This window comes from Terrapene carolina, unplaced genomic scaffold, assembly GCF_002925995.2.
Source record: "Terrapene carolina triunguis isolate 2854851 unplaced genomic scaffold, T_m_triunguis-2.0 Scaffold69, whole genome shotgun sequence".
Taxonomy (NCBI): Eukaryota; Metazoa; Chordata; order Testudines; family Emydidae; genus Terrapene; species Terrapene triunguis.
The window spans coordinates 24,471,535-24,492,985 of NW_020664420.1; the positions used below are offsets into that span (position 1 = coordinate 24,471,535).

General features: G+C 40.5%; 1 protein-coding gene across 1 annotated transcript in view; it reads left to right on the forward strand.

Annotated features, from left to right (window-relative positions):
• Window positions 1–21,451, forward strand: part of PARP8 (poly(ADP-ribose) polymerase family member 8) — a 141,071-nt gene that overhangs the window by 78,993 nt on the left and 40,627 nt on the right. Inside the window, exons 11-14 of the mRNA XM_026649083.2 lie at window positions 570–695; window positions 3,083–3,647; window positions 5,771–5,824; window positions 5,928–6,023. Coding sequence (XP_026504868.2) covers window positions 570–695; window positions 3,083–3,647; window positions 5,771–5,824; window positions 5,928–6,023 — 841 coding nt within the window. The remainder of the gene's footprint in view (window positions 1–569; window positions 696–3,082; window positions 3,648–5,770; window positions 5,825–5,927; window positions 6,024–21,451) is intronic.

Sequence of the window (21,451 nt, forward strand, 5' to 3'; positions counted from 1 at the left end):
TCTCCCCCTCCCTCCCAGGTTTGAGAGCCTGGGAGGGAGGAGGAGACCCCGAGCGGCTGCGGCGCGCGAAACAGCTGATTCGCGCGCCGCTGCTCCCCCTCCCTCCCAGGCTCTCAAGCCCGGGAGGGAGGGCGAGTAGCGGCGCGCGAGCGGCAGCAGCAGCGGAGGTGAGCTAGGGAGGCCGGGGCACATTTTTAGGGGCGGCATTCTGGCGCCGGCCATGCCGCCCCTAAAAATGTGCCGCCCCAAGCACCAGCTTGTTTTGCTGGTGCCTAGAGCCGCCCTGCACACATGCATCTCAAACCTAAACATTCTCACTGTTTCTGCATCTCGGTGACAAAGATACTTTCACATCTTTCATCTTTGATGTGTATATGATGTATACTTATATAGCTTATATCAATAACACGGTCATTTTTTAAAGAGCCAAGTACTGGCCTCAATCCACCCATGTGACTCAAGTTCTTCATTTAGAATGAGGCCACTACATGGCTTTAAATGATGAATGTACAGGTGTTAGCTTTACAGTTACTGTGACTTGGCTATGATTGTCTTTTCCTCCTTTACAGAATAATGCAGACGTTTGTTACACAGCAGTGGAAAAATAGCAAAGAAAAATCAAATTGTACGCACAATAAGAAAGTGTCTGAGAAAAAGGTGAAATCCCCTCTGCACATCTTTTCTACATTGCGCAGGTAATACCAGGCGAAATATTTTTATTATCACATGCTGTTCAGATTCCACAGCATACTTAACAAGATTTAGCAGTTTAGCAGAAATGTTGACTTTTCTCCAAAGAGAAGTATTCTGTTTATATCTTACCTCTTGGGTCTTGTGCCCTCACCTTGTATGATTTCAAGAACTAACTAGGAACTACAGCAGTTTCCAAGATTATTCTGGGGGGAGGGGGGGGAGCGTTTTCATGTCCTACCCTCTAAAAGACCCTGACTCATCTAGAACTGGAAATCACTCATTTTATACTGTTAAACTTGGCTGTGTGCGCTATTATTAGTTTAGTAGGCAGACTGTTATTTTATTAGCCATAGTTAAGGCTAAAATTTTGTCATGGTTATTTTTAGTAAAAGTCACGGACATGTCACAGGCAGTAAACAATAAAAATTCACAGAAGACGTGACCTGTCTGTGACTTTTGCTGCTGCAGCTCCATGGTTTCCCCCCACCACTGTGATGGCTGGGAGCTGTGGGGTTCCCCCTCCTCCCACGGCAGCTGGGAGCTGCAGGGTGAGCATATTTACCAAAGAGAAAACGGGACATCCCAGCCGCTCGCCCGAGTCATTACTGATATCTCAAGGAGTAGGGGCCTGATTTTCAGAGGTGCTGTGCAGTGACACCTCCTATTGATTTCATTTGGAAGCATGCATGCTCAGCACCTCTGAAAATCAGTCACCAGGCCTTGAAAAGCCCAATCCTGGAGGTACTTATATACATGAATAACTTTCCTCATGTGAATAGTCCTTTTGAATCCCATTGAGTTCATACTACCATGAGTAAAGTTATTCATGCACTTAAGTGCCTCTGTGTCTTTCAGGAGTGTAGTTCACCTGATGTAGCACTTTTTTCTATTTTTGGGGAGTTGGCTGATCACCCCCTCTTCGGGTTTGGGTGATCCTTTGAGCATCTCTGGTGCTTGATGAATTTCTTGTATTCTAAGTTCCACATGTAACAGTGAGTGGTACAACAGACCCAGATTGGCGATGGGTTGGATACTGTATCCATACAGAGGTGTCGAGGGGTATTTATATTTACAGGAAATAAAAGAGGAAGATGGCATTGTGAGCCAGAGGCTTTCGCACTCTGTACCAAACATTCACACAAGCTGTAGCATGTCAAAACACACACACACTTCCTGGGGTTTGGTTTTATTCACAAATTGAATACAAAAGCCAATCCAATCTTTCTCCCCTAGACTCAGCTGCAACTAAAATTCCTCTCCAAAGACTGTTTAGCCCATAAGCTAAGCCTCCTTTCTTTGTTAAGAGTACCATTCCCATCTCCCTTATATCCATGTATGGTAATGAATCATTTACAAGAGTGAGTCAGCACATTCACTGAACATTTTCCAGCAGGATCACCATTTGCTAACAGTATGGATAAACACTGCCAGCCTGTTAAAGGGATATTTTCCCTTGGTATTTAATTTCTCTTCTTTTTGAGCAAACGAAAAAGGTTTCACTTTGATATGAGGATGGAAAAAATGATTCAGGAAGATTTAATTTTGCCTGATACCAGCTCTCTTAGTACTAGGTAAACAATTTTAAATATTAGAAAAAATAGTCCAGATCATATAAATGTTGCTTCATCTGCACCTTGATTCTTTGTTTTCTTGATATATATATTAGGCCTGATTACCCTCTTGCATTACGCTGCCGCCAGTCAGGAATACACCGAAGTAAAACCACTTGAAGTGAGAAGAGAATCAAGCCAAATTGTCTTCTACAAAATAATCAGATTATTGGGGGGGGGGGGGGGAGGAGGTTTGTTTGTTTTTTGTTTTGTTTTTTTAAGAATTGTTTCGGTTGAGATAAATGTGAGTGACTAGATACAAGCTTCTGCAGAAGTTAAAATTCTAAGAACCCATTATATCCTGCAATTGATCTGCTTGCAAAACTCCTCTGGCTTGTGGTGTCAAGAAATTAGCATGGCTTGAAAGAACCATGCTATAACAATTGTGCAAGCGAAGTAGATTTACCCTTTTGATTGAAGAAGTCTATTGCTCCATGTGAAAAATATGGCCATGATTTTCAAAAATAGATGCCTAAGTAAGTGGCCTGATTATGAACTTAGGTGCCTAAATTTAGGCACCTATTTTTTTTAAATCATGGCCTATGCCTATAGCTAGTCAGATACACAGATATACATAGTACTTATTATATACTTTTAGGAATGAAATCTGTTTACAAATTTGCATAATCCATAAATGTCACTCTTTCTTTTGCGTTAAACAGATTTTTTTTAAAAAATACCTTGTTTATATGTGTATTTATATGTAAAGTTGCGTATTTATTGTTTCATGGAGTTTTTTATTGTTCCTGTACTAGGTTTTCCCCTTATTTATTTTTAAGGTCGCCAAGTTATCCTCCACCTGGCTGTGGTAAAAACAAATCAAAACTGAAATCTGAACAAGATGGCATCTCCAAAACTCACAAGCTACTGAGAAGGACTTGTTCTAGCACAGTTAAGTCCGAGGATGTGTGTGCCACAAAGTCTCACAGAACTTTTGGCCGTTCATTGTCTAGTGATCCTAGGGCTGAGCAGACTATGGCTATTAAATCGCACAAACTGTTGAATCGTTCTTGCTCGGCAGCTGTCAAGCAAGAAGAATGCATCACTCTAAAGCCCCAAAAACTCCTAAGCAGATCATGTTCTGGGGATCCTCGATGTGAGCACAATAGCACCTTGAAGCCTCACAAACTTTTAAGCAGGTCTTATTCCAGTAATCTTAGAATGGAAGAATTAGATGGACTGAAGAATCACAAGTTACTCAGCAAGTCATACTCCAGTGCCCCTAAGTCATCCAAAATGGAGTTTTTCAAAGAACCCACCATAGCAGAGGGCAGGAGGCTCTCTCTTACCTCAGGGCTTATTGGTATCTTAACGCCATCTTCCTCATCACCTTCGCAAGCTGCTGTGCGTAAAATCTTTATTCTTTGTGTTTGTTTTTCCTCTTGCTTGTTTTTTAAAATGGATTAATATCCAGGGCATACATAAATGCATACATCAAGAAGGATTTAACATTAAATAAAACACAGTGGAAGTTACCTTTTTGGTCAATATTAAACAAATACCTGCACACATACATATCTGTCATACTAACTGGGACCACATAGGCTAAGACCGAGCTTTTATGTCTACCCCTGAGTAAGGGACAGCATGCTGCTGCTGTGCCACAGAAGCAGCTCAGTCACATAGTTCCTTCCCTGGTTCCTCTCTTGCTCCATGGGGGAAATAATCTGCTGATGGCCCCATCCAGTAGTAAGTTCCTTCTCCCTTCATGCTGGTCAGCACATTGAAGGGAGTGGAGTTGAGGCTGTACCCACTCCTTGTAGACACTGGTGTAGGGGGAGAGTAATATTCAATGGGTGTTTGCTTCCTCCATAGCCTGTGCATAGACAGTGATATGGGTAGGTTGAGCAGGGGATTGAAGCCCATTTTTCCTCCTTGTGGCCACCTGGGGAAAGTCCCATACGTGCCCATACAGTTGTTCTTGTTTTGGGTTGGGAAACAAGCATTTTACTAAAATGGGGGTTAACATGCATTTTACTAAACATAGAAAATACACTTCAATGTTAGTTCTGTCTGTAACTGATCACTAAAAATAGGGAGGATGTTTAAGAGTAAGTAAGAGCTAGTTTGCTTTCCTGTTTCAAGGCATTGGGAAGCAGTGCTTGTTGTCTTACATGTTAGATGTGGGGAGCTGGCGTCAGGAGACCTGGGTTCTAGTCACAACTTTACCATTGATAAGTATGGTACCTCAGTTTCCCCACCTCGACAGAATTCTGAGATCCTTGGTTGAATGGTGCTATGTAAGTCTAAAATATTATTAAATATTCTAACTGTAATGAAATTACATTAATAGTGTTTCAGCCTACTCATGGTAAATTAGCCTAACAAGTCAAGTATGAGCAACTCTTGCTGTATCTAAAGGCAATAATATAGTGTGTCTTATAAAGCTGCTATGTGCATGTTACTTGGTTGTTTCTGTAACTTGTACAACCAAAATTAATGAAAGGTGAACTGAAAAGTTTTACCTGCTATCACCTATGTTTGGGATTCATTTTTCACTCTGAACCGTCGTCGATGGTGTCTCTGCTTTAGGGGCCTGAATAAGCTCCCACTTAAAGTCAATAGAAATAATCCCACTGACTTTGGGGAAATCAAAACTACTAAGAAAAACAACATTTTTGTCATAATACATGAATATTGAGGGAAATCAGCCTGTATGCAGTCAGGTGCAACGCCATTGACTTCAGTGGAATGGCATCAGGACTTAATCAGGCACTTTACTTATTAAAATCCTAGCTCCTTTCCAAAGATCTGCCAAGATACTTGGAGTGCTGTACAGGAAAAGCAGCAGCAGGGGAGGGAAAAGAAAGGTTCCACAAATAAGCAGCTTGGTCCATCTCCCACTGAAGTAAAAAAGATGGTCTGAGACAGATGTCAGGGGGAGGGAGTTCCACATCTTAGTGGCCACCGTAGCAAAGATACCTTCCAAAGTAATGTGTGATAACACTTTGAAATAAAGTGTCAGAAAGAAGGTCTGAGCATAGATACTTGTTAGGATGAGGATCAAGGAAGAAGTTTCATGAAAAGTATAGTGGAAAGAGATTTTCTACTTTTTTTGTTTTAAAAGGCATGTTAGTAATTCAAGTCTAAACACATAGTCCATATTATATATGTAGAGAAGCAGGATACACACACAAAAAATAGAGAATTCTATTCATTTTTAAAATAATTGCTTAGATGTTTGTACGTTAACATGGAGTCAAAGTACCAATGCTTCTTTTTGATATTAGAGTTTTTTAGGGTGTTTACAGATAAAGCAAAAACTCTCTAGGCAAGAGGTAAAGAAACAGATGAATTTATTGTGGCTAATCTATGCAAACTAGAGATATTTCCAGATGCCAATATCATTTAATTCACAGACCTTCATAGAAAAAAAATACAAATGTTCTTACCATTTCCACAAGAACCCTGCAGCATCTCTTCTTATTAGCTCTAGCACTGAAGTTGCTTGACCTTTTTTCTTACAGCCGAATTATGGTGCAAAATGCATTCCAATACGAGACAATGGCTTTCTTGTGCAGGTAGGATGTCATGCTTAATCTGTTTTAGAAACACTTTGAAGCAGGAGCTGTCTGTTAATTATTTTTAAGCAGATGTTATTGTTCTCACTTTCATTGTTCTCAGACTATTGAGTTTGCTGAGCAGCGGATACCAGTGCTGAATGAATACTGCGTAGTTTGTGACGAACCACATGTGTTTCAGAATGGCCCCATGCTGAGGGTAAGCTGAATGTGGCTGAGTTATGTGATACATATTTTTAATGTCTTAATTAGCCATAGACAATAAAAACCTGTTAGAATATTCTCAAGTTATTCTGGATGCACTGCATCACAATATTCTATTTGGATAAGATTTTTTTTTAAATGCACATTAGACAGAACAAGCTGTTTCACGGGGAAGTTAATTACTGCCCAGCCATTCCTGTACAAATTGAAGTTCAGGAAAACACAAGGGAGACAGCAGGAGTGGTCCCTAAACTCGCATGCCTGCTGCTCACAGGACAAGACTTCCTAGAGTTTGTAAACCTACTTCTGGTGGAGGGGTCAGAAGAAGGCAGTAGCTTCGGGACCAGTACTGTGGCTCCAGCAAATATCCCTCCTCTCATCTTCTCTGAATTAGCCCGGGACTTATTTTCTGCACCTGGGGATGAGAAAGGAGGCAAGATAAAGCACTGGGGACCAAAATCTTGGCCAAGAATCAAAAGGTGGTACTTGTGGGTAAGTGGTCTCATCCAGCAGGCAGGGATGCAACTCAGATAGCTGGTGAACCTGAGGCTGGGCCCAGTTCCACTGAGACCAATCCTGGGTATGAAATGAAAATAGATCTCCTTGAGCTTGGATGTATTGGTCCCTCATATAAGAATTTTGGGCAGGTCCAAGCCAATGATCCTCTATATCACAATATTAGAAAAGAAGTTGTTGAAGTGAACGGGGTCCTGGTTCATGGAAAACCCAAAGGCCCAGGGCTGTACTTCATGATAAAGAGGGACTTCTTATATAGAATAGTTTGACTACAGTAGCAAGAACTGGAGCAGCTTCTAGTACCCTGAGGATATTGAAGGGCACCCAGCCATTGTTTGGAAGACATTTAGGGGTAGATAAAACACTAGATAGAATCATACAAAGTTTCTTTTGGCCAGGAGTCTATATGGCAGTCCGATGCTATTGCGCCCCCTGTCTGGAATGCCAATTGCACAGCTCACAACCTCACTTAAGAGCCCCTTTAGTACCCTTACCAATTATTGACGTCCCATTTGAAAGGTTAGCAACGGACCTGATAGGCCCACTGGAGAAGTTGGCCCAAGGTCATCAATGTGTGCTCGTGCTTCTGGATTACACTACCCAGTACCAAGAGGTCCTACCCCTGTGAAACGCAATGTCCAAGATGATAGCAAAGAAGTTAATCCAAATTTTCTCTAGGGTAGGAATACCTGAGGAGATTTTGACAGATCCAGGGACCCACTTTGTATCAAAATTGATGAAGAACTTATGTGTAATGCTCCAAATACGGGCCATGCGAACCTCAGTCTATCATTCACAGACTGATGGCCTCGTGGAACGCTTTAACAGAATGCTGAAGAACATGATATGGAAAGCAGAGTCGAGATGGGAAAAATTGGGATACCTTGCTACCCTACCTAATGTTTGCTATAAGAGAGGTTCCCCAGCTTCCTCCGGGTTTCCCCCCTTTGAGTTGCTATATGGTCACCACCCCCACAACATATTGGCCTTTGCCAGAGAGGACTGGTAAGAAGAGCCCAATCAGGGAAGGAACATCATTGAGCGTGTGATGCAGATGTGGGATAGAATAGCCCAAGTCACCCCCATAATGCGGGAGCACATGTAAGGATCACAAGAGGCCCAACAGACCTATTACAATCATTGAGCAAAGGTTCAGAAATTCCAGATGGGAGATTGGGTAATGGTGCTGGTGCCCACAGGAGAAAGCAAGCTCTTCGCCAGATGGCAGGGGCCATACCAAGTTATAGAAGCTATCGGAGAGGCTGACTATAAGATTTGACAACGTGGTCACCAAAAACAAGAGAAATTCAACTATACTAACCTATTGAAGCTCTGGCAAGACAGAGAAACTTATATAGTCACCCTAGAGACACCACCCCAAAAAAATAAATCTCAGGGACAGGTAAAAATGTTGCCCAAATTGACCACTGAACAACATATAGAGGTCATCAAAATGATTGAACGGAACCATGATGTGTTCTAGGAAAAGCCAGGCAGAACCATAGAAATCCATTACCACATCATTACAGATCCAGGAGTAAAGGTGAAGGTTAAACCATATTGGATCCCGGAGGCTAAAAGAGAAGAGATCAGTATTGAAGTTAAGGGGATGATGGAGCTGGGAGTCATTGAGGAGTCCCATAGTCAATGGTCCAGCCCAATCATTCTGGTATCTAAGCCAGATAGTACAATGAGATTCTGCAATGACTTCCGAAAAATTAAATGAGGTGTCCCAGTTTGATGCCTCCTCCATACCTCGAATTTTCAGTATTTCCCAGAAATCCCTCTAGAAAGTACAGTAGAACCCCTATTTTATTAACTAATTTGGAATTGAGGAGTTCCTAAAATCAAAAAGTTCATAAAATTGTATACCTGAATTACAGTGGGTATAGTGCAGTGTATGATGCATTGCATTGCTTTCTCCTTGTCCTTCAAACCACTGCAAAGTGATTTCCAGTGCCCCAAAGGTATCGGTACATGAAGTGATAAAGACTTGTTTCAACATCACTTTCATTATGTGATTTTGTTCCAATCCCTGACCCTTGCCATTGAGAAAAATGGTTCATATAAATGGTCATTTTTCAGACTGGTGTTCACAAAATCAAGGTTCTACTCTATGGGGAATTTTCAATGGTTTCATAGACTTTAAGGCTGGAAGGGACCATTAGATATCTAGTCTGACCTCCTGTAAAACAGAGAACATAGAATTCCATTCAGTTACTCCTCCATTGAGCCCCTTAATTTGGGATGAATCCGAGATAAGAAATTCTGCATAAAAGGGTAACAATTAAGGGACTGCCTTGTGAAAATCAGCTTTGGGATTACTTTACTTGCGGAGCACTTTTTTGCCTGGATAAAAAATCTCAAGAGAGTCTGACTACACCTTGCTGAAGAGTCCTTAAGCACTGAGTTCTGGAGTAAACCCATGCTCAGTGTGGAGAACATGAGGTATAGGTTGGGGTGGCTCTGTGCTGGGAATAGACAGAGAAAGTAATCACTGTAAATGTGCTGAGAACTCCTTGGTTTGAGCTGGATTTCTAAGGTGAAATTCTCTCTCTGAAGCTTTGCCTTTTGCCACCTCTGTTGAAGATAAGCAGGAGTTGTGGATATTTAGTTGTATTTGTGCCTATACAGCCATTTGTTGGGCATGGTATAGAGCTGCAACATCCCAGCGGGAGCTCAGGGAGATACAATTCCTCACTGAGCTTCTTAGCATGCAGCAAGAGCATGATGTCTGCTATTCCCTTCAGACAATGCAGCATCTCTTTCAGCCTCATGCATCCCAACTAGGTCCCCTGACCGGTGCAAGGGATGGTGTCCCCTACCCATTCCTTTCCAGTGCTGCTGTGGTGTCTTGCATTTCAGGCCAGACATAGTGGGAGTTAAAGTGTGGGTGCCCATTGTGCCCTCATCCCCTCTGCTTGAAATCTTGCACCTGCAGTGCAACTGCAATGGTCTGTGCCTTTAAGAGATTTGGTAGATTCGACATATGCCAGGAAATAGAACCACCTAGATCTGATTGTGATGTAGACAAGGTGAGCTCCTTGAGGCCACAGTAAAGATCTGCTTGTTTGCGTCTGGTGACACAAAGTTCCTCCTCTATCTTGGTGGGTCCTGCGCTTATTGGCAGATTTTCTTGCCTCAGAGATTCACCATGTGGGTTGGGGAACAGCCCAGAGACCTTCCCCTCTGGAAGAACCCACAGTCCAGGTCAATTGGGAGGTTTGGGGGGAACCCAGGCCCGCCCTCTACTCCGGGTTCCAGCCCAGGGCCCTGTGGACTGCAGCTGTCTATAGTGCCTCCTGTAACAGCTGCATGACAGCTACAACTCCCTGGGCTACTTCCCCATGGCCTCCTCCAAACACCTTCCTTATTCTCACCACAGGACCTTCCTCCTGGTGTCTGATAACACTTGTGCTCCTCAGTCCTCCAGCAGCACACCCTCTCACTCTCAGCTCCTTGCGCCTCTTGCTCCCAGCTCCTCACACTCCCACCACAAACTGAAGTGAGCTCCTTTTTAAAACCCAGGTGCCCTGATTAGCCTGCCTTAATTGATTCTAGAAGCTTCTTCTTAATTGGCTCCAGGTGTCCTAATTAGCCTGCCTGCCTTAACTGGTTCTAGCAGGTTCCTGATTATTCTAGTGCAGCCCCTGCTCTGGTCACTCAGGGAACAGAAAACTACTCATCCAGTGACCAGTATATTTGCCCTCTACCAGACTCCTGTACCCCACTGGTCTGGGTCTGTCACACTGGTTACACCTACCCTGCACACTTCTTTCAGCCATGGTTAATGTACATATGCACGTAGACCCCTAGCCCAGGTATAAATAGCAGCGTAGACCAGAGGCATGGTTTGGGTGAGTAAAGTAAAAACATGTCTGAGGGGTGTGGGTATGTACCCGAGTACATAACCTACACGGCTCTCTACTTACCCAAGCCAGGCCTTCCTGTCTACACTACTATTTTTATCAGTGTAGTGTCCCGCTGCCTCCCCAGTTCTGGAGTCTTTCCCCACTGCAGGAAAATGCTCGCTGCAAGGAAAGGCTCTGGCAGTGGGGAGCTGCTGAAGCCTTTCACTGCTTCCTCTCCTCTGCCAGAGCCTTTCACTGGTAGCTACACACCACAGTGTGGACACAGCCTGCTTTTCACAGTGCCATGTAGCTACATGTACACTACCTGCCACCTCCAGGGGTGGCATCGTGTGGGTGTAGCCTCTGTGTTAAGCTGCCTTCGTGTCAGATACTAAACCAAAGACATTATAGCAGAAGAGTATAATCCTTTTTATTATTATTGCTGACACTGCGGTAGGATGTTAGGTTCTGTACCAACACTTACTAAAGGACAGTTTGTGATCCAAAGTTTATTCACCATCTAGCCATTGTAAATAAATAAATAAATAAAAAACCTAGGAAGAAATATTTTTAATCTGATCAATTTATTTTTCTTGAAATGAGTAATGGACTCAAAAGTCCTGACTTAGAATTGGTTGACTTGGAGAAGTCAAGACAATAAGCATAGGAAATACAAGAATACTGAAGTAACTATCTGTTTATCTTAGGCAAGATTGGATTAATTTAAAGTGCAATTGATGGACATTAATTAGATTGGCATAATGGCAAACTTAAACACCATAAACCATTGCAGAAACTCGGTCCTGCTCAGCCACTGTTTCAAGTCTGGGTAAATAGTTACACCTTGACGCATGCTTTGGACAGCGAACTTGAGCTCTGTCAGACCAGGCACAAAGCAAATTCCTGAATTAAGGGTTCTCCAGAAGAGTGACAAGTGAACATGACAAGGAATTTTCAGACTGTGAAGCCCAGAACTGGTTAAAATTTCCCCACTTTCAAATTTTCAATGACATTATTAATAATAATTTAAAAAAAATTTTGACCAGAAAAAAAATCTGGAAAAACTGGTCAAAATTTTTCAACAATTGAAAAATGTCAGTAAAATGTCAGCACTTTGACATTTTTGGAAATTTTGCAAAAAAAACATTTTTTATTGTTTTTTCAACTTACTCCAGCCAGTGAGAATAGTCCAGTCGGTTTCAACTGCTGGCATGGTGTCTGAAGAGAGAATGCAGTCTTCATGGGCTTCACAGTGGCCAAGGAATTCAAAGTGTTGGTTCCTCTGCAACACTAACTTATCCTCCTTGTGTATATTATTGTATATCTTGTTTTATGTCTTATTACTGAATATGTGTTCATTGGTCTCATTTGCAGAGGAGAATTGCTATTGTTCCCCTTCTCCTAATTTATCTACTTGTCTGTCCTTACACTCTGAGCACCTCAGAATAGGAACTACCCTTTCTTGAATGTTTGGAAAGTACCTAGAACATTGTGGGTACTACTGAAAACAATTTTTTTAAAGTTGTAATAAGTTTCACTTTGTGCATATATGGAGAAAAGTTATTTCAGTATTTCCAAACAGTGAGAATTCACGAGTTAAGGCCCTGAAAGCATGAGATTGGCTTAAAAATCATGAGATTTACAAAAAAAAAAAGTTGGGTTTTTTTTATTTGCATCCTGGATTTTAGCCTTTAGGGTGTCCTCGGGTCATGTTGTTTAAACTTTTCTCCACAACCACGACAACTAAAATTGTACTACACAAAAAATGAAGGCTGAGGTTCTGACAAAATCACCTGACTTCAGGAGCTGGAGCTTTGAGTAAAACACCAATATTGCAAGATTTGCAAAAACTCAGGGGGATTAGCCCCTCTGTTTTGTTTATTCAAGGAACTATATTTATTGTATAGAATTCTGTCAATGTTATATCAGAGGCAGTTGGAGCAGGAATATTATTAAACATTTGTATTCCAGTAGCTCTCCAAGGTCCGAATCTAGGATATCAATTCAGATCCCAAACTACAGTCACAAAATAGATTCTGAGAATTTCACTTTTCAAACTAGCAGATGAAGGCCATTTTATATGGATTATCCATTCAGTCAGCTATGCAATTTTTAGAATGCTATAAAGGGAGAATTACAATATAATACACAATTTGATAATGTGACTACCTGTTATTCATTAGGTAAACTGCTACGGCAAACCCGAGAGTTTTTAAGTTTTTTCTCACTTAAGTTAAGTGAGAAAAAAGAGATTTAAGAGAAGACACGGTGATAATTTGTGTAGAAAACAAGAAAATGTACCTAGTAATTGGTTTTCTGCATTTGATCAATGGATGGGTTCCAGTTCTGTCCTTAATGCTGTACAAGGCACAGGAGACATAATCCCTGCCCTAAAAAGTTAACAGTTCAATTGATATGTAAACTAAATGAGGAAAGAACTAAAGGCAGTGCTTCCCCTGGTATGTTTACATGTGAGGGTTCTCTGTGGAAAGTGCATACTGAATTGGGGGAACCAATTGGGAGTAAGTTAATGCTGAGAGTATCAGAGAGATTGAGGGAGGTTGAGGTTGTGGAGCCGGGGACCATTTTTGCCTCTTCTCCACTCTACAATGTCTGAGCCTCATCGATCACTGAGAGGGAAGTTTTTATCAGATCAGGAGAAGGCAGAATGATGCTGCAGAGGCAACTCTTCTGTCTTCTGGGCCTCCCATCCACTCCAGGTCTGCAACATTTTCATCTCCCTCAGCCACAAAGCAAGAGGGGTAATTTCTTCCCAACAGCTTAGTACAGGTGCATTTTGGAAACTGAAAATAGAAATATAATAAAGAAATTGTGTTGCATTCTGGTGCTATAATAAAAAGGCAACAGTACCTCTTTAATACAGTTTGAAAATCTTGCCATTACTTTAGAGCTAGTATTTATATTCTAGGGAACGAGTAAATATTTTAATAATGCAACAGCTGAGCTGATATGGTATTAAAGAAAGAGACTGGTTTAGGAATCCAGCATATGATAATAGTACTTTTATTGCAAACATTTAAATATAATGAGCTGATGAATCATTAACAAAAGTGTTTATTAAATTTAAGCATCTGATTAAAATATGTATAATAAAAATATGCCACACTCAGCCTTTACATAACACTGTTTATAGTATGCATGTACCATCTATCAAACTGTCTCTGTGCTTTTTATCTGTCAATAGCCAAGGACATTGGAACAAACTAGCATCATTTGAATAGATCTTAAAGAAACATGGGATAGTTAAAATGAGCAAGAACCTCCCAGAATGTATTCAGTCAGATGAGAAACAAAACCATATAAATAATTTTCCTTTGAACTGAGAAATCTCCTCTAGAGTGCCATCTTGTGTTGAAATCTCAGACTAAGTTCTCTCTAAAAACAGGGCAGAGGAATCAGTAGAGAAACACAGAAAAGCTCAGCAAAACTAAATATGAGATTATTTCCTTTGAAAAGCAGCATCCTTGAACAGATGTCTCTGCTCTTAACTTTTCAGCAGCAGGATGTAAACAATCAAATACTCTGAAATGCAGTATTTGAAGACCCTGTTATTGATAGCACCACAAATAATTCTAAGACGGTAATGCTGATATATCAATAACAATAATAACCTTACTTTTTCAGAATGCTTTTCATCCTGAAAGATTCAAATGTAATTTCATTGTGGGTGAAATCCTGGCCCCGTTAAAGTCAATGGTAGAACTCCCATTCTCAGTGGGGCCAAGATTTCACCCCCATGTGTATATATGTATTACTCAACCACCACTGAAATTCAACCACCCTGGTGTGTAATGCAGTAGCCAGTGTGTTGGAAGTACTACACAACAGGTTTTAGGAGTGGAATGGAAAATAACTGAACTACAGGGGAAAGTATATGTATGCAGAATGTATTTAGCCAAGTTGGAGTTTGACCAGTATACTGGAATTAATGCCCAATTTCTTGCCAAAGGGCTGCAGGATCTTTCATGACCATAAGTGCTCAATACCTTGTTTTTTACTTCTTCTCTGAAAAAAGCCACCTCCAGCTGTACCCTGCCCCCTGGTGCCATGGTGTGGAATTGGTTCCCTGTTGCCTCTGAAGGACAATCCCCCAACATCACTACAGCATAACGGGTTTGCCTTGGAGCCAAGCAGTGATCAGATCCAGCCCTGCGCAGTTTGAGATCACAGATTGAATCTATATTATCTGTTTGTTTGAAAAGACTTGAAGTTGAAACAAGTATAATTTCTTCTGCCCAGACTACAACTATACCATAAGACAAAGAAGAGAAAAAAGGCAGAACATATGACCTGAATTTGGGGGAGAGGGTAACAGAATAAGTCCGTTTTCCAACCCACTCTAATGTATTTAATCTATGTAGGTTCTTATACCCTGCCCAGTATCATGGTCTCTAATATGTTCTTCAGCGGTGCTTTTAAAAAATGTACGTGAATACTGTGAGCTTTTTGGGAAACATTACCCACAGTTTCAGGAAGAGAGATTATTAGATTATTTATTTCTGCTTGTTCTCTATCTGCCTTCCTATAGGTAGCAGTGCTTCCAGCAGGGCTGAATGTGCTCTGATCACATGGAAAGTTGAAGTCAAATTAAATAGAGAACACCTGGTCACAGTTGAATTACCACTTCACAGTAGTGAATAAAGGGCCTTCCTGACATTATAGACTTTTTCTTCATGGCAATGCTGTACGCTGATATTGAGACATTGAATTTGCCCATGCAGTCTTCCCATCCTCATATTAAGTAAAGAGAAAAGTCACCCATATGCCCAGCTGCAGCAGCAAACCAATTTTAGCTGCTGCTAGTACTGGTGATGTCAGCTATCACTGTTACTTTTTCATTAGCTTCTTTAGCACTCCCTGATCTCTGAGGACATCCTTTTCAGGAATCATACCTAAGCAACATAAGGGAGCTAGAGAGAAAGAAGTGGAGGAGGAGGATGACCCTCCGCACTATGTTTGTGTCAATACCTTTCTGCTGGTTTCTCTTTGATCTTTTTTACTTGCACCTGTGGCAACCAAACTTTATAACACTGAGGCCCACACTTGCAATTTACATTTTCAAATACCTGCCTTCTTTTGCAGGTCCTGGAATTGAAAGGTTCTATAGAAGTGCAAAGTATTATCATTATAGGTGCGCACACACACACATTACTTACACTTCTGAAGCCTTTCAATTCCATTTGTCCTGTCTTTTTACACAGGAGCTCTGTGCAATTCCATGGAAGTTACACAGTAGATGACATTTTAAGTCTCCTTTTGTGTAATTTTGCCATTGTGTTTTTAGTAAGAGAAGCTATTTTTTTTTGTTTCAGTGGCAAATTTGCCAGAAAGTATATTGTTAAACCAAGATGCCCAAAGTGCTTGTCTGTCTGTCTTTGGCATTTCTAATACATCCCATCACAATAGCGTGTAAACACCACTGACTCTGTTAGTGGAAAAATGTCCCAAACATTTCACCTCCCTTGAGAAGAAATGGGGTTTTTAAAGCTGGTGGTTGAAAGGAGTAAAGCACTCGGGGAGTGGGCATTGTCACTAAAGATTGGGTACTAAGGAAAGTATGTGATCTTCAGGGAATGGGATGTTTATTTTTTTGGGTGGCTCCTTACAGTCCCTCTTTTGTTGCCTTTGTTCCGGAGATGGAGACCCATATTTCAGGCTCTCAATTGGCAGCTCTTCCTCCCTCACTGGAGCAGTCTTTCTCATTGGCTGCATGTAAAGTAAATAGGAAAGGCTGCTCCATTATAAAGACATGGAGATACTAAGGGATGCATGGATTGCTTTTCAGGGCTCTAACCACTTTTTTCCCATGGTTTACTCCTTCATGTCACATTATTGGCAACCACTGGCATCCCGAGTGTCCATCTCAAACATTTGGAGAAGCACAAAATAGAAAAAAACAGATTTTCCTCATCTCTACCTATCAGTACCATTAATAGTTTAACAAGATGGTGATAACATTCGAGTGGGTGGCTGTAAGAACATCTGCTCGATGACGTAGTGTTTTTCAATGGAGTCATACCCAGATTTCTTTTATTCCAGAACTATGATAATCAATTAATATAGAACTGTATGATTTGAAACCTCTTGCTTGAGTGAATTTGTAGGCAAGTTGTCTTTTAGTGGAAATACGGCAGTATTTTTCTTCCTTGGTTCAAGGTGTTATTGTAGAGCACTTGGGATCTATATTTAAAGAAGAGTGTTCATTATCACAGTGGTCACTATCTTTTCTGTACATATTGTCTTCCATCTGCAACAAGAAAACCGGAATTCAAAATTGTGACATATGGCACAGTCTATATTGGTCCTGCGCCACCTGCAGTAGAAATGATGTACAACCCAATACTCTGTGTTTCAGTATAATATTTCTGTTGAAACTGGATGGTCACCCAATAAGTTGGAATTGAACACTTAGCTCAAAGGGCCAATTCTGCTATCAGTTAACAAGTGCAATCCTGTTTATCTATATAATTTATATGGCTCCCATTTCTGTAATATCTGAAAACTTTGTCATTTTACAGAGGCACAGAAAAAAAATTGAAGTGACTTGTCCAAGTTCAGGGAAGCCTGTGGCAGAGCCAGGAGTTAAGTACAAATATCCTGAGTCACAGGAACATAGGAATTGCCAGACCAGATCAGACTCCATGTCCACCTAATTCAAGTAATATCCCTCCACAAAATGTGTTACAAGAAATTATGTTAGCTCTGGATAGTCTTGATATCCATATAAATATACAATCCTTTTTTGAATCTTGTTAATTTCTTTATCTCGGACACCTTATGTGGCAGTGAGTTACACAGTCTAATTGCACATTGTAATTCCTTTTATCAGTTTTTAATTTCTCCTCCTTTTAATTTAATTGAATGTTCCCTTGTCCTTGTGTTATGAGGCAGGGAGGACAAAAGTCATAGTCTAGAGCTGTACCCACAATACAGCTTCCTCCTACTCCTGTTGCAGTTAATGAGAATTGCTCCTTTAGAACCGAATTTCTCCCTGGCCATTTAAATTACACTGGCCAAAAGTACACAAATCTCGCATTAGCACCTGCCTCCCAACTTCCATTCACAAATTTGTACATTGAGTTGTGGGATTTGTGGACATAGCTGGGGTGCATGTGGCTCACTATAGACATTTGAAATTTTAGCCCTTAAATTACAGCTTGGAGACTAGTCTGCATAGTTGTGTGGTATAAGAGAAACAAAAGAAAGGCCCTGGTAGGCTCTGGATGTTTCAGCTCTATGGTAGTATATCATTTATTTAGAATATAATTGCCGTTTAGGTGGTATGAGCTCACAAACTGGAGGATTAGCAACTATACTTATGTTGCCATCACTCAGTAATGAGATTACGATATAACACACACACCAAATCAGACATGAAATAAACATACAAAGCCCAAGGCTCACTTGCAACAGATTCCACAAACTAGATGCATTTTCTTCCCTTCGGTTCCAGCATACTGTGAGTGTTGCCAGTACTATAGCATCATATCAGCACTTATCCAATCTAATCAAGGTAAAAACAGAGACAGTTTTCTCCTAAGGACAGCCCAATACCTTCCTTGTAAGAAGCTGAACACAGCACATATATTTGAAGATAAATCTTATCTTCACTACCAGCTCCTTCATTAGGAGAAGTGAGAAGATTTTTAATGGTTTCACCTTTGCCATTTATGACATCTGCTGTAAGTGAGCCTTCCTTGAGTATTTATTTTTAGATCAATAGTAGTTAGGTGTGCCAGTCATGTTCCAGCCTCATTAGTGTGTGTGTGGCATCCCTCAGAGTACTTCAGAGGATGACACATTGCTCTTCTGAGCACAACTTCAGAAAGCTTTAGAAAATGACAAGATAAACCAGGTCAACATGAGCTCTGAGTATTTTGTTTGTTGTTTTTTTGTTGTAGGTAATTTAAAGGTTGTCTGGAAATTATATTAGACAACATGAGCCCACATATAGGAATATAGGCACATGCTTTTGTAGTTGGAAGACCTACCTGCTATTCACGGCCACCATTTGAGGCAATGCCACTTGCTTTATAGCAGATAAAAAACTCTGATTATTCTTTCTTGTTCATAGCAGCTGTGACACTCTCAAAGGTGCTTTTGAGCATGGAGAGAGGGGATAGCTGAAAAGAAAACTCAAGATAACCCTACAGGGCTAAAAAATGATACAATTTTTGCCTTCTGTTCCTTGGGGCTTGCAATCTCAACCTATTAGCAACCAGGGCTCTTACTTTTCTCTGGCTTTTTCCTACTGGAATATTTATCCCTCTGAATGGTCTTTCAGCACTGATGTTCTTCACTCAGCCAAAAGTTTTGTGACAGTCAACTAAATGGCCTTCCATTTATTTTCTGCATCCTGATTAAAAATAAAATATCTTTCAGGCCATTGATTGTTATTCATAAGCTGTTTTTGCTTAGAGAGAATGACAATACTGTTCTTTAGACAATGCTGAAAGAAATTGCACACATTCTCAGTGGTGAATGTTAGCATATATACTCTGTCGACTACAGTGGATTCCTTCCAGTTCATTTCTGGATGCAATTCAAGGTGATGTAAAACCCTGTATGGCTTACGTCCTGACTGTCCAAGAGACCACATCTCCACATCATCTTGTCTAGGCCAGAGGTTCTCAAACTGGGGGATTGCGCCCTGCTTGGGAGAGCAGGCAGGGGTGGGGGTGTGAAAAGCTTTAGGGGAAAAAAACTTACTGTGCACATTCAGAGCTGAGTGGCTAGAGAGCCACCGCTAGCAGCAGTGGAAAAGTAAACCATCAAATACGTTTGAGAACCACTGGTCTAGACAAGAAAGTTGTACTGATTTAACTAAATCTATTTAGAAATGGATGTAAGCTAAATTAATATGAAGTGTTCGTAAACCAAAATAAAAGTATCCACAAAATGGGATTTAAAGTTAATTATTTATTTTTATGTATTTATTTACTTATTTATTTGCATTGTGGTAGGACCTAAAAACTCCAGTCATGGACCAGGACCACATTGTGCCAGGCACTGTACAAAAACTGAATGAAAAGAAAGCTCCTGCCCGGAGACACAATCCAAATATAAGACAAGAGACAACAGGTGTATATAACAAACAGACAATGGGAGTTCAAGGAGACTGGTCAGCATAAAAAGCAGTGGTCACAGCACACATCAGCCGCCTTACCATTGTTGAATTTTTGTAAACAGCTCACAATATTGCCAAAGAGTCTCATGATTTTCTCGCAAGTCTTGCAATTTTCTTAAAGGCCCGGTTCCTGGAATCAGCTTACTACTCAATAATATCATCTTTCATTTTTTATTTTAAGTATGTTTCTAGCTCAGTGTAAACTAGTGGGTGGGAATGGAAATAAAGCTCTAAGTTTCAGTGCTTTTAAGGCTCTTTCCTCAGGGCTTATTATCCACCAGTCACAAAACCAGAAGGAAAATCAACTGAAAAAACACTGGGCAGTAATTCCCCAAAGGCCTCCCTGGCTTTAGTCATCCACAAATCCTGACTCCCCTTCCTTTTATACTCTGCCTGGTGTCTTGATATGACCAGCCAAGACATTCACCTTCTAGAGGCTGCAGTGCCACTCAGTCTCAGTTTTCTGACTGCATGCTGTTATACTCTTCAACATATACATTGAAGTTGGAGAGGAAGAGTCAGCACAGATAAGTACAGAGAACTCACTCTTATATGTTCCATATAAATGCCTTATCAAAGAATTTATAACACAAAGCCTTTATCATTGCTTCCTCATTTATTACTAGTCTAACTTTTATTAGTTTTTCATTGCATAACATCATGGGAGGAAGGAATATATAGACTGGCCTATTGATAAGTGTCAAAACAATATCATTTTTATGTAACAAGAAATACAAGAACTGATCTTAAAACGATCACTTCTCCCAGGACCATTGCTTAGTTAAAAGTTGATCTATAAAGGATCTTAAGAAAAATTGGACTTGTGCTGCGTTTTACTTCTTTATGATTTATAAAGAAGATTGGCAGATTTTTGTTTGTTTGCTTTTGGGGGAGGGGTGTTTCCTGCTCATCTTTTAATTTAAGAATATCAGGAATGTAAAGTCTGGTCTTATTTGCTTTGTTGGAAGCCCAGAGGGAGGTAAAAAATATGTTTATTGTGAGCTCTTAAAACTTTAAAACCTTAATTGAAAGGTATGGAATCTTTAACATAGACTTAGGCCTGGTCTACACTACGACTTTAATTCGGATTTAGCTGCGTTAATCCGAATTAATCCTTAACCCGTCCACACAACGGAGCCAGTTACTTCGAATTAAAGGGCGCTTAAAATCGATTTCTGTACTCCACCCCGACGAGCGGAGTAGCACCAAAATCGATTTTGTAAATTCGAATTAGGGGTAGTGTGGCCGCACACCACCGAATTAATGTGGTTAAAATTAATGGGGTAGTGTGGCCGCACACCACCGAATTAATGTGGTTAAAAACCGAATTAATGTGCTTAGTGTGGCCGCGCACAATCGAATTTATACAATCTGTTTCCCAAATTCGAATTATCTAAATTCGAATTAATCTCGTAGTGTAGACGTACCCTTATTTCATTCAAAAATGTTCAATAGGCATTGAAGTTAAATAGGAGTTAGCAAAAACAAATAAAATACAAAGAATTTTATACAGCCTGACTTAAAATCCCATCACCTCTTAACAGCTCAATTTTTACTCTCCTGCTTCTCGTGATGTCATCATTTACACAGGCTCCCTAGTCATCACAGAGTCTTTGAAAAAAGAAGAAAAAAAGGGCACACGCCCAATTTTTTTCCCCTTTGTATGTCACTTTTAACTTTCATGATAACTTATTACACTGCTAAAGATGAGCAGATTACAAAGCAAATTCAAAACACTATTTATGAATTATTTTGCTTTATGGCAAGCATAGCTGAACTTTGTCAGTGCCTTACTGTGTAGTGAACTTGAATCAGAGAACAATTTTGGTTATTCATAACAGTCAGGATAGGAATTCTTTTATACTTTCCCCACTAATGTGAATAGCGAAGTCACCTTTCGAAATGTGT